Raw genomic sequence first — 14,768 nt, 5'->3', positions numbered from 1 at the left:
TCATACTGAGTGAAGTAAGTCAGAGAAAGACAAATATTATATACTGCTTATATATGGCATCTTAAAAACTGGGTACGAATAAACTTACAAAACAGAAATAGAGTCACAGATGTAGAAAACAAACATGGTTGCCAGGGGCAAGGGTTGAGAGGGGTAAATTGGGAGACTGGGATTGATGTATAAACACTGCTGTGTGTGTGTGTGTGCACGCTTAGTCGTGTCTGACTCTGTGAGACCTAGGGATTGTAGCCCACCAAGCTCCTCTGTCCATGGGCTTTTCCAGACACGAACACTGGAGTGGGTTTCTATAGCACTGAGAACTCTCCTCAGTACTCTATAATGGCCTATTTGCAAAAAGAATCTTATGAAGAGTTGATATATGTCCATGTACAACTGATTCACTTTGCCATACAGTAGACACGGGCACAACATTGTAAATCAACTATACTCCAATAAATTTTTTTTTAAAGAAAATGCAAGGACCACAGATCAATTCTGTCAGGGAACTTGGGCACCACTGACTGGACAAGGCTTGAAAAGTAAGAGTAATATGGAAAACAGACCCTTGTCTTCTTGCCTGATAATAAAGTTCCCATTTAGTGAAGGCTCCAGTATTCTTGGGCTTCCCTGGTGGCTCAGCTGGGAAAGAATCCTCCTGCAGTGCAGGAGACCTGGGTTCGATCCCTGGGTTGGGATGATCCCCTGGAGAAGGGAAAGGCTAACTACTCCAGTATTCTGGCCTGGAGAATTCCATGGACAGTGCAGTCCATGGAGTCGCAAAGAGTCAGACACAGTTGAGCCACTTTCATTTTCACTTAACTATTTGTTAGGCACTATGTGAAGGGCTCACATGGATTATTATCAAACTTTATGATAATCCTGTCTTTCTAAATGAGCAAAGGTTGAGAGAGGCTTAACACTAGCTCAGTTAGAGCTTGCCAAGGCTGGAAAACCTAGGAAAATTACTATCCCAGGAAATCTATTAATCTAACTGCTGGGAGAAATATGGGAATTAAAGAACTAAAATCAAACTCATAGAGTTCAAGAATTAAGTGAGATATTTAAATAGAGTGGAAAGCAGCCAACAAAAGATGGATGACATTCTTATTAATTCCATCTATTCACTTTACCAAAAAATGATTATAGGTATAGAGCTTATTATGTGCCAGGTATTCTTCTTATGAGAATTTTAGGAATATTAGCTCATTTCATCCTCATAACTTCCCTAGAGTCTAAGCACTACTGTTATCCTCACTTTAGAGACGGAGGAAATAAGTCACAGGAAGATAAAAGTAACCACAGGGGGAGTAAATTCATACATCTGTTAAGTGGCAAAGCCAGGATTTGGACCTGGTAGAGGGAGGTGCATGCTCTTCACCACTAGACTGGCCACCTCTCAAAAGGCATGTCACTGAAGTGGGGTATCTAGTGGGAGCCACAGAAACTTTGATACTTATCTTCATTTACAATAGAGCCCCTCTTCTGGACCCTCCAAGCCCAGAAAGTAGGCTGGGAAAAACCAGAATAAGATTCTTGATTCCTGAGATTGGGGGTGGGAGTCTGGTGTCTAGAATATGAACTTAGAGGGGAAGGGGCTGGTCACAGGGAGCAGGAAAGCTGTCTTTGGGGGCAGCCACTGACTCTCCCTGGGAAGGGAGAGACCTCCTCCTTCTGAAATCTTCTGGGTCAGGGAGGAGTGGGCCAGCCTGGCACAGATAAGCCCACCCTCCCCTCATTGGTCTCTTGACAGGAAGGGCATCTCATGGATTTGCCTCTTCTTCTTCTTACCTTGGTCATTCCATGGCGGACCTTTCTATGGGCTTCTAAAAGCATCACAGTTGATCTCAAGACGAAATCCGACCATAAATACTACGTGTAGCAGGAGTCACTATATAACCCCCCCCCCCCGCATTTTATGGCCCTTTATTTGAAAAGTAAGTACATATTTTTCTTAATCAGTTGGGTGCAATTGTAGGAAAAATTACTGCTTTCTTGATTTTATCATTTCTAAGTTTATTGGCTGACTTCTTTTTTGAACACTGTATCATCTCTTAAAACATTTCCCAGTATAGAATGTCAAAGACATTCATGCTTCAGCAAAGCTCATTAGAGGGCGAGTGTGTACAGACATTAGCAAGACAGCAGAGGGGAAAAAAAGGAAGATCCACTCAATGAATATTCTGATGGTGATTTAACTAAAAGCGCCGCTCCCAACATCTCTAAATGAAGGCAGCAGCTCAGCTTCTCAGGGGAACTGGACACTGGATTCCACATCTGCCATCACTACACTCCGCAGTGCCCTCTGTTCAGAACAACAGACCCGAGCACTCATCACTTTGTGCCAACATTTCAGTCCCTTGTTGTCCAGTGAGGCACATCGTTTTGCTCCCCAGAAACAGAAACACAATGATGAAAAGGACTCCTCAGCCAAATATGTAATTGTGGTCCTTTGAAAAAGCATGAAGATTCTGGCAATTAGTAAATTCTACATGACAAGAATTATTAACTGCTTTGGATGCAGCCAACGCACTTTGGGTAAACAGTTTTAACGGACCAGTCACAATACCCCATTCAGCCTTATTTTGACAACACTGTAATTTACAGCAATCGAGGTTGGCAGTGGACTAATAGGTCAGGCCAGCCACAGGCTGTGATTATACCTTCCCAGGAACAGCAGGGGAATACCCTGGCCTGTTATTGATGTGTTCACATGAATCAGTGCAATATCAGCAACACGCCTGTATTAGGTTGTAGATGTTTTCTTTGCATGTACACCTTTGTCTTTCTTTTTTGGGGGGTCCTAGCCCTCCCTTTTGATTAGCAGTTATTACAATAAAGGAATAATATATTTTTTAATTTCCACCCAGCTGCTCCTGAGAGTATTATATACAGAATTAGAAGCTAAATAAGGGCCTCCCAGGGGGTGCAAATGCTAAAGTGGTACAGGAGACATAAGAGATGCAGGTTCAATCCCTGGAATGGGAAGATTTCCTGGAGGAGGGCATGGCAACCCACTTCAGTAGTCTTGCTTGGAGAATCATATTGATAGAGGAGCCTGGCAGGCTATAGTCCATAGTGTCGCAGAGTTGGACATGACTGAAGTGACTTTGCACACATGCATGCAGAAGCTAAATAAACCTAAACTGTGACTATGAGCTAATTAAATAGTTTTGGAAATACAGTTATCAAAATGGTTGTATTCAAATGAGTGTTTTCTGCTTTCAAATAGTTATCTTCAGAGATGGTACCTTTGCTTATACAAAATTTTGAATTCTTTTTTTTTTAGAATCATATATTATCAACAAATGAACAGTTTTGATATCTGCAGCTGGTCAGGAAATTCTGCATAGAAACTAAGTATCACATAGTATCATTCATTCTCAGTGGGGGCAATGAAGACTGGTTCTGGGGTGGAGTGAGTAAAAAAAAATCTCACGCTCTTTATGTCTAAAGCACAGATATATACAGAGTACATAAATAAATATATGGTATATCTGTCCTAAGATCACATATTATATAATTCTTTCATATGAAATGTTCAGAAAGGTAGATCTCTGGAAATACAAAGTGGATTAATGATTGTCTAGGGCTGGGGAGATTGCTGGGAGAAATATCTATAACCTCAGATATGCAGATGACACCACCCTTATGGCAGAAAGTGAAGAGGAACTAAAAAGCCTCTTGATGAAAGTGAAAGAGGAGAGTGAAAAAGTTGGCTTAAAGCTTAACATTCAGAAAGCTAAGATCATGGCATCTGGTCCCATCACCTCATGGGAAATAGATGGGGAGACACTGGAAACAGTGTCAGACTTTATTTTTTGGGCTCCAAAATGACTGCAGATGGTGATTGCAGCCAAGAAATTAAAATATGCTTACTCCTTGGAAGAAAAGTTATGACCAACCTAGACAGCATATTAAAAAGCAGAGACATTACTTTGCCAACAAAGGTCCGTCTGGTCAAGGCTATGGTTTTTCCAGTGGTCATGTATGGATGTGAGGGTTGGACTGTGAAGAAAGCTGAGTGTCGAAAAGTTGATGCTTTTGAACTGTGGTGTTGGAGAAGACTCTCGAGAGTCCCTTGGACTACAAGGAGATCCAGCCAGTCCATCCTGAAGGAGATAAGTCCTGGGTATTCATTGGAAGGACTGATGCTGAAGCTGAAACTCCAATACTTTGGCCGCCTCATGCAAAGAGTTGACTCATTGGAAAAGACCCTGATGCTGGGAGGGATTGGGGGCAGGAGGAGAAGGGAGCGACAGAGGATGAGATGGCTGGATGGCATCACCGACTCGATGGGCATGAGTTTGAGTAAACTCCGGGAGTTGGTGATGGACAGGGAGGCCTGGCGTGCTGTGATTCATGGGGTTGCAAAGAGTTGGACACGACTGAGCGACTGAACTGAACTGAACTGAGGGCTGGGGAATGAAGGTACGGAGCTGGGATGATGATTAATGCATGCAGGGTTTATTTAGGAGTTGATGAAAACATTCTTAAATTATTGTGGGGATGACTGTATAACTCTGCAAATATACTAAAGGTCATTTGCCTGTACCAGAGAAGGCAATGGCACCCCACTCCAGTAATCTTGCCTTGAAAATCCCATGGACAGAGGAGCCTGGTAGGCTGCAGTCCTTGGGGTTGCTAAGAGTCAGACACGACTGAGTGACTTCACTTTCACTTTTCACTTTCATGCACTGGAGAAGGAAATGGCAACCTACTCCAGTGTTCTTGTCTGGATAATCCCAGGGATGGGGGAGCCTGGTGGGCTGCCGTCTATGGGGTCGCATAGAGTTAGACACGACTGAAGTGACTTAGCCACAGCAGCAGCATTTGTTTGTACACTTTCAGTGGGTGAATTTTATGGTATGTGAATTATATCTCAATGCAATTAAAAAAAAACCACTTCCCTCCTTAAAAATAAAGTCATGAGGGACCTCCCTGGCGGTCCAGAGGTTAAGACTTCACCTTCCAGTGCAGGGGGTGCAGGTTCGGTCCCTGGTCAGGGAGCTAAGATCCCACATGCCTCTTGGCCAAAAAAAAAAAACCAAAGCATAAAACAGAAGCATTATTGTAACAAATTCAATAAAGGCTGAAAAAAATGGTCCACATTTAAAAAAAAAAAAAAAAAATAAAGTCATGAGGGAGGAGGACAGTTAGGAAAGGGCCTCTAAAAAGGAGGCTCTTAAGGAGCCATTTCCTTCTCCAGCAGATCTTTCTGACCCAGGGATCGAACCCAGGTCTTCATTGCACACAGATTCTTTACTGTCTGAGCCACCAGGGTAGTTCAATGAAAAAAAGAAAAGAGAAACACTGCCTTGCACCAAAAAAGTGAATTTCATCTTAAATCTCTGTATTCCCAGTTAAAACATCCATGATGAGAGTTCATCCTCAATTAGCCTGAACAGTTCTTGGGTTATTCCTACCCAAGCCAGGTAATATCCTCTGGGCCTCATCAGGAGGTAGAGTCTGAAATTAGTTTTGCTGCCCCGAATCTGGTCTCTAAGAGAAGTGGGGCTGAGAAAAAATTTTAGAAGAGGAGGATGGGTGAGAGGGCTGATGAAGGATGAATAACCCCGGTGTCCCTTTTAGCCCCTGGGCTCACCTCACTCCAGTTGCCCACTGTCCAGTCTGATGGACACAGGATGTCTCTGTTGCAGGACACGAGGGTCTTGGGCTTTAGCAGATGCTGGCAGTCTTGAGCGGGGAGAGCCTGCTCATCTGAGCCCATGGTCTGGATGCACAGCACTGTTCGCGTCTTCTCTCCGTGGGGCCCACATGTCGCGGAACATGCTTCCCACTCCCCTGCCCACCACCTGCAGACACACAGGGACATGTGAGAAAAGATTAGCCTGAGTCAATAAACATACACTTCAACCACTGGATAGAAATCCGGAGCAGAAATGCTGATTACAGAGCTGGGAGGTCCCCGAAGATGTTTCAGCCCAGTAGAGGGCGCTCTGCAGACAGGGCCATGGCTAGCTTGTTCAATCACAGCTAGGGAACTCCACAGAACACTTGCCTAAGTAGAGGATAAGCAAGCATGTCTTTAAATGAAAAAACAACCCTCCCCCCAAATCCCCTCTTTTCTCAGACAAGAAAACTGAGGTCCAATTTTCTATTGCGAAACCTCAAGCAAGTTTAAGCCTTACTCTCCACATCTGTTGAATGGCTGTAACAATATTGACTTTAAATGAGTGTCATTCATGTACTGAAATACCAATTTATGTACAGTGCATAGAACAGAGCCTGACATAACACAAGCTCAGTCATTTGTAATTGTAATTATTGTTGTTTTAACTGCTGCTATTGACTAAAAAAATCCAATTAGAATCTAAGTCTCCTGGCTCCTAACTGAATATTTTTCTATTTCAATATGATGCACTTAATTAATTTTCAGTTATGTAGAAGATGATCAGTCAGGGGCATTGTCATCATTCTCTCCCTCCTCCATCTCCTTCAGTCTACCTGTGAATATTCTCACTGGTCGCTTTAAAAGAAAGAAGTAGGAAAACAAGAAAAATATTAAATAAGATAATCTCTTGGTTTTTTGTCAGCTGTTCTTGATAAGTTGAATTGTTGAAACTATTGGCTAAATTAATATCCTGGATTCTCTATGGAAAAATGAAGATGTGTGATTTTCCTCTGCCTGCTATCATGGTTGATGGCCTCAAGGTTCTAGGATGTGGGGCCCAGTGGTTACACTAAAGTCACTTTTGAAAGTGCCAAGGAACCCTCTTCAGAGCCGTCTCTTTTCCTCCTTCTTCATCATTGTTCAAATCTTCCTCAATATCAAATATAGAACAGGTGTCTTGACCCAGTGCACTTTGGGTCCACCACTGCTTAGATGCATAGTCTGCTTATTCATCCCTCCATGCAGGAATAAAATAGAATATTTGTTTTTCATGGGAAAACAGTACAGCATGTGAATTCCTTCATTCTTGACTTTAAAGAAATCTTCTGACCTTGAGACAGTATCAAATTTTGAAGCAAGTTAAACTGTGTACTATTACTTATGTTTACAAAATATTAGATTTGAGTAGAACTTCTTTGACTCTCATACTTTTAATCTCTGGTTAAAAATACTAGAAGAAAGCTTTTCCTCAATTCTACTATATTCTTCAGTTATAAGTAATTAAGATTACTTATTTAGTCCCTGGTATTTAACATCTGGTCATCTTGTGTAGATAAAGAGCTAATATTGGGACCATATGATGTGACACCAAATAAATGCCCTCTGTGTTAATCTAATTACTCTGTCCTACCTCTGACATTTCTATGGGAGGCCAGACACACTATCAATTAAAGCAAATGCCATTCTGGAAGGGCCTTAATGTGAGCTGACTGAAAGTCTAATTTATCTAACTACTTACTACAAGGCTTTCAGCTATGTTACTACAAGGTAATAATAGACTTCCTCATTTCTCTTTCTGAAGTTGCCTTCACAGACTCCTGGGGACATCTTGCATACGTTTGCTCCTAGCGTAAGATGAAATCCACCCTCTTTATTTCCCTGCAAAGGTCCAGGACTCGGGAGCTATTGCCACACTGTTCTCTGTTGTCCAACTCATTATTTTTGGTGTCTGCTATAATCCTACCTCTTCGAGGAGATTTATAAAAGAATCTTGTTTTATATTTATATTTATAGGAGATTTATAACAGAAGACTGTTTACGCGCTCTGAGTGATAGCTGAGAAGCACAGTATAACATTCCAAGAACTCAGTAGGACAAAAGGCCCAGACCATGCATTTATTCACCACCCCCGCGAAAGGCAACCTTTCTCATTTAATCAGCATATAATCAACAACAATCTAATCCAACTTTTTCTATTTTTGCTATTAATTTTTCCCTTGCCAGAATGTCCATGATATCTATCATGCCTAAAGTACAAGTGGATAACTGACCATGCATTTTCTTATACTGGGTTTTTTTTTTTCTGTCTCTGTAATTAGTCAATCTGAACATTCCAGGTATTAGGTAAAAGTCCTAAGAATCTCGCCTATATCAGTGATTCTCACTGTATCATCACTTGGGGATCTTTAAAAAGGTATCAGCTTTCAGTTCAGGCTCCCTTGCTATACTGGATGGCCAGAATCTCTTGAGGTTAGTGCCAAGGCATCAGTGTTAAGAATTCTTTGATGACTTTCATATGGAGTCAGGATTAAAAACCACTGGTGTTATGATGGGCTTCTCAGGTGGCATTAGTGGTAAAGAACCTGCCTGCCAATGTGGGAGACGTGGGTTTGATCCCTGGATTGGAAAGATCCTCTGGACGAGGGCATGGCAACCCACTCCAGTATTCTCGCCTGGAGAATCCCATGGACAGAGGAGCCCGGCGGGCTACAGTCCATAGGATTTCACAGTGGTGGGCACGACTGAAGTGACTTAGCACACATGCATGGTGTTATGATATCAGATAAATGAATTTGATTGTTTATCTTGAAGTTTTTTCTATAAGGATGGACTCTGTAGATTTAGTATGCTATTAGGACAAAGATTAGGACAAAGATAGTAGTTATAAAAATTGATTTTTTTTAAATTGATATTTTAAAGGAAATTTCTATTCTAAGCAAGCATTTAAAAATTCAGATTAAGACTTATAGTTTTCTGAGTAATGAGGATCAGAAAAAATTTAATTTTGTATTTTATTGGTTTATTGGTAGTCAGAACTTCCTGAGCAAGCACTGGTATGGGTGTGGGTAGAAGATACAGATCCTTCTGTTTGAAGGATGTCCAAAGTACAGTAAGCTTTTCCAGGGCTCTTTGACGGTCTTGAAACACACACACATTCCTATATCTTATATAATTCATACGAAAATTACAGTATGCTTCACTGATCTTTATAACAGTGTAGCCACATTCTCACTGCATCCTGTTCATCCCCTGATTTTCTCTAGTTTTCTTGCTATCCCCCGCTCACACCACACTCATTCCTCTCCCCACTCCCGTGGACTTTCCCCAGTCTTAATGACCCCCTTCTTGTCATTTATGCCTTTGAACTGTGGTGCTGAAGACTCTTGAGAGTCCCTTGGACTGCAAGGAGATCAAGCCAGTCAATCTTAAAGGAAATCAACCCTGAATATTCAGTGGAAGGACTGATGCTGAGGCTGAAGCTCCAAGACTTTGGCCCATCCAATGTGAAGAGCAGAGTCATTGGAAAAGACCACGAAGCTGGGAAAGATTGAAGGCAGGAGGAGAAGGGGACAACAGAGGATGAGATGCTTGGATGACAGCACTGACTCTATGGACATGAGTTTGAGCAAGCTCTGGGAGCTGGTGATGGACAGGGAAGCCTGGCGTGCTGCAGTCCATGGGGTCGCACAGAGTCAGACATGACTGAGTCACTGAACAACAATAGATTGGTGCTTCTCACCCAATGGAGATTCCCACAGCCACCTCCCCAGGGGACATTTGGGAATGTTTGAAGGCATTTTTGGTTGTCACAAATTGGGGAGGTGCGCTCTTGGCATCTAGTGGATAGAGAACAAGGATGCTGAGAAATATTCTACAAGCCACAGGACAGCCCCCACAGCAAAGAATCAGCCCAAAATGTCTTTAGTTCTCAGGCTGAGAAACCTGGATTTAAATCATGAGGCATTCTTTTTGCACAAAAACCTACATGCAGCTGCCAAGCTGGAAAGCCCTGTTATAGGAATTTATGGAGCATTTAAATATACAGAGCACCATCACAGCTGAAGCCTGGCAGAAGTTTGCTTTCCTGTAAACCAAAGTTAAGAGAGAAGACCATAGAGAGAAGAGACTCAAATAACCTCTTTCTGGAGTCAGATACACTTTCAATTCCAAAAGAATTTCTTTCTTGACAGGCTACCGCATCCTGGAGGGTGCCGTGCAAACTTTCATTCTGGAAGCCAATGACCATATAACACAGATTTCTTACATTAAGATTAACAGAAGCTTTTTATTAAATCCTTTTAAAAAAATCTGTCTTAAGTACCCATTTGGGAAAGAACACAGAAGGTCCAGATTGGGTATAGAAGCAAATTATTACTGAAAGACAATAATCCAGAAATAAAAAGATTAAATCTTGCATATGAAATCATTTTAGGAGCAGAAATGACAGCCCTGAACAATGGTATGAACTTTTCAGATAGCATGAAAATCAGGTGACAGAGGAAGATGTTGCAACTTGAAATTCATATCTAAGGAAACTACTGGACTAGTCTTTCAAAGACAAATAATATTAAGATAGCCATCGACATTTATTATTCTTTAAAAAAGCAAATTAACTTAATTTCCTTTCTTTAATCCCCTTGTGAGTTTGCAGGCATGATTTAGCTTTGAAGTTACTTTCTGCTTGTTCATAACTTTTTCATTGTGTTTTAATGTGTGAGAAATATTTTAAATTTGGATTTCTGATTTCATCACCAAAACGTGCTCACCCTGAGATCCTGGGCAGCAGCATGGTGTACTAGTACCAGCACAGAACACTCAGTAGGTTCATCCAGGTTCAAATCTAGACTCTACCACTTCTGCTAAGTGATTTGGGAAGAATCTGAGGACTTTCAAAAAAGCAAGAGAGTTCCAGAAAAACATCTATTTCTGCTTTATTGACTATGCCAAAGCCTTTGACTGTGTAGATCACAATAAACTGTGGAAAATTCTGAAAGAGATGGGCATACCAGACCACCTGACCTGCCTCTTGAGAAACCTATATGCAGGTCAGGAAGCAACAGTTAGAACTGGACATGGAACAACAGACTGGTTCCAAATAGGAAAAGGAGTATGTCAAGGCTGTATATTGTCACCCTGCTTATTTAACTTATATGCAGAGTACATCATGAGAAACGCTGGGCTGGAAGAAGCACAAGCTGGAATCAAGATTTCCAGGAGAAATATCAATAACCTCAGATATGCAGATGACACCACCCTTATGGAAGAAAGTGAAGAGGAACTAAAAAGTCTCTTGATGAAAGTGAAAGAGGAGAGTGAAAAAGTTGGCGTAAAGCTCCACATTCAGAAAACTAAGATCATGGCATCTGGTCCCATCACTTCATGGGAAATAGGGAAACAGTGTCAGACTTTATTTTTGGGGGCTCCAAAATCACTGCAGATGGTGACTGCAGCCATAAAATTAAAAGACGCTTACTCCTTGGAAGGAAAGTTATGACCAACCTAGACAGCATATTAAAAAGCAGAGACATTACTTTGCCAACAAAGGTCCGTCTGGTCAAGGCCATGGTTTTTCCAGTGGTCATGTATGGATGTGAGAGTTGGACTGTGAAGAAAGCTGAGTGCTGAAAAATTGATGTTTTTGAACTGTGGTGTTGGAGAAGTCTCTTGAGAGTCCCTTGGACTGCAAGGAGATCCAACCAGTCCGTCCTAAAGGAAATCAACCCTGAATATTCATTGGAAGGACTGATGCTGAAGCTGAAACTCCAATACTTTGGCCACCTCATGTGAAGAGTTGACTCATTGGAAAAGACCCTGGTGCTGGGAGGGATTGGGGGCAGGAGGAGAAGGGGACAACAGAGGATGAGATGGCTGGATGGCATCACCAACTCGATGGACATGAGTTTGAGTAAACTCCGGGAGTTGGTGATGGACAGGGAGGCCTGGCGTGCTGCGATTAATGGGGTCTCACAGAGTCCGACACGACTGAGCAACTGAACTGAACTGACTGACTGACTGAGGACTTCAGTGTCCTCATCTGTGCAATGGCATAAAAGTATCTACCAATCAGAGTTGCTAACATGAATAAATTACTTGGCAACATGGAAAAGGCTTGAAGTAGAGTGGGTTCTCAATTCAGAAATCAAACTCCTTGATATTTATCCAAAGGAGTTGAAATCTTTTTGCTCACACAAAACCCCACATAGTGATGTTTACAGTAGTTTTATTCATAATTCCCAAAACTTGGACACAATCAAGATGGCCTTCAGAAGGTGAACTGATAAACTGTGGTCCATCCAGATAATGGAATAACATTCACACTGAAAAGAAATGAACTATCAAGTCATGAAAAGACATGGAGAAACCTCAAGTGCATATTATTAAGTGAAAGAAGACAATCTGAAAAGGTTATATACTGTATGATTCCCACTATCTGAAATTCTGGAAAAGACAAAACTATAAAGATGGTAAAAAGATCAGTGGTTGCCAAAGGAAAGAAGTAGACATGAACAGGCAGAGCATGGAGATTTTTAGATAGTGAAAATACTCTGTATGGTAACATTACAATGGGTAATGTCATTATATATTTGCTAAAACCCATGGAATGTACATCACCAAGAATGAGAACCCTTTGCTAAACTATGGACTTTGGGAAATTATGATATGTCAGTGTAGGTTCATCAATAATTAAGTAAATAAAGTATAAGAGAAAAGTAAAACAGTAGGTTCTTAAAATTGTTAGTTACCTCTACCTCATTACCATCTGGGGATAATATCTACCCCCTACCTCCCAACTTTATCATGAATCTTTTGGGAAGCTGAAACACAATAATAAACAAGAAGGACTTCTATAAATTATTCATTATGTTGGACTATTTCATGAAATTCTATTTAACTTATCACATGCTACTTTAGTGGAGTAGGAAATGACAACCCATTCCGGTATTCCTTTTTTTAGAAAAAATTATTTATTAAATTAATTTATTTTAATTGGAGGATAATTACTTACAATATTGTGATGGTTTTTGCTTGCCGGGATAATTTCATGGACAGAGGAGCCTGGCAGGCTATAGTCCATGGTGTTGCAAAGAGTTGGACATGACTGAGTACACAACACATGCTACTTTAGAATGCATTTTCAGAAATTGTACCTGTTATGTGTTGTATCTACCTAACATCTTCAGGAGTCAAAATCTCTGACCTTAGAGAGTCTTACTTATTTCAACAAAAATGAACTGCATAATAGCAGCACTACAGGTGAATTTGCTAGTTGTTACTTTTGAGAAAGATTTTAGTCCTGAGGCATTAAATAAACCAATACAGATACAGCAAAAGGAATATATATATGTGTGTGTATATGTATATATATATATATATATAAAATATGAGGACAAATAAATGTTTAGAAAGAACTTTCATTAAAGTTAGCTATCTGGGGTCAAGTAACCCATCCCAATACAGGTAATCATAAATTTTAAACATAAATGTATGTATATATATATGTAAGTATGTGTGTGTGACCTTGGGTATAAAAACAAAACCAAAGGCAGACATTCTACTTTCAAGTTAAAAAAATGCTACTGGGATCTTTAATATCTCTCTCCAATGGCTGTGCTTTAGCCTGAGGTCTGAACTGGGTAAATTCAGGCTTGATCTTCTACTTTTAGGATTTTTAAGGACCATAAGCTGGAGCCCAGGCATTAATCATGTACAGAAATTCAAGAAACTCAGATCTTGGGAAATGGATATCAGACAGAGGGAAATCAAAACAAACAAACAAAAATGCTACTAAATGATAAAAATTTAAAAAGAGTTGTCAAATTGCATATGCTTTGCTATTCTTTAAGTATGATCTTAAAATTGTTTGGAAGGAATTGGAGGAAATTATGTTTCCAACACAACAGCAGAAATTGGGCATAGGATGTATTGTTTCCCTCCCTTGAAGTGCAATGATGTGCAGTGGCAGAAGCAGCAGCTGCAAAAATGATCATCAGCTCCCCAAGAAAACCTAAGCACTGGATGTCACATTTGTACTGAGTGGGACAGCCTACTACCTATTTGCGGCCATCAACACTTCTATTCTAGATAGTAATACCAGAGGTTCATTACTGATTTTGTGACAGGAGGCTGTGGAATCGGTCCGTTTTAAAATTTTGTGCTGAATCTTTTTGCATCAGTGCACTCAGCTTAGGAAGCATTCCAGAGAAAAGCCCAAAATATTGTTTACCTTGGAGCTTCCCAGGTGGCGCTAGTGGTAAAAAGAAATCTGCCTGCCAGTGCAGGAGACTAGACATAAGAGATATGAGGGGGAGGGAGTTGGGAGGGGGGTTCAGGATGGGGAACACATGTACACCCATGGTGGATTCAAGTCAATGTATGGCAAAACCAATACAATGTTGTAAAGTAAAATAAATAAATAATTTTTAAAAAAGAGAGAGATTTGAGTTTGATTCCTGGGTCAAAATATCCTCTGGAGGATGGCATGGCAACCCACTCCATTATTTTTGCCTGGAGAATCCCATGGACAGAGGAGCCTGGCGGACTACAATCCACAGGGTTGCAAAGAGTCAGACACAACTGAAGCTACTTAGCATGCACATCATTTACCTTGTTCTAACAATGCTGCTCTTAGAAGTGCAAGCTAAAGCAATGTTAATTAACCACAGAGCTCCAAAGAGGACAGGGCCATGGACAGTGATCAGGTCCCTGGGCAAGGAATCTGGATGCTTGACTGCTGGTCCCAGCCCTGACAACCGCTCTGTCTTGCTGGTGTACATGTCTCATATAGCTCCCCTGGCTGTAAGCTTCCTTAGGATGTGACATATTTGTGCTATTTGTGCTATTCCAAAAAATCCTGAGAAGGCTCTAGTTACTTATTTTCAAAGGTTTGGTGCTTCTATGACCTGGTGAAGAGATTGCCTCTCCTCTCCCTTGCTTTTACATTGTGTGTGCATGTGTGTGTTCAGTTGTGTCCGACTCTCTGTGACCCACAGACTGCAGCAGGCCAGGATCCTCTGTCCACGGAATTCTCCAGCCAGGAATACTGGGATGGATTGTCATGCCCTCCTCCAGGGGATCTTCCCGACCGGGGATCGAATCTGCATCTCCTGCATCTCCTGCATTGGCAGCTGATTCTTTA

The 14,768-nt window shown here is 41.2% G+C and overlaps 1 protein-coding gene across 3 annotated transcripts in view; it reads right to left on the bottom strand.

Moving 5' to 3' along the window:
- ADAMTS12 (ADAM metallopeptidase with thrombospondin type 1 motif 12) overlaps positions 1-14,768 on the bottom strand; it is a 378,886-nt gene that overhangs the window by 56,835 nt on the left and 307,283 nt on the right. For all 3 annotated transcript variants that reach the window (XM_043488507.1, XM_043488506.1, XM_043488508.1), the window contains one exon: positions 5,603-5,813. In XM_043488507.1, coding sequence (XP_043344442.1) covers positions 5,603-5,813 — 211 coding nt within the window. The remainder of the gene's footprint in view (positions 1-5,602; positions 5,814-14,768) is intronic.

Source organism: Cervus canadensis, chromosome 16 (genome assembly GCF_019320065.1).
Source record: "Cervus canadensis isolate Bull #8, Minnesota chromosome 16, ASM1932006v1, whole genome shotgun sequence".
Classification (NCBI taxonomy): Eukaryota; Metazoa; Chordata; class Mammalia; order Artiodactyla; family Cervidae; genus Cervus; species Cervus canadensis.
Note: the sequence above shows the minus strand (reverse complement) of the source record. Positions and strands in the feature narration are given on the sequence as shown.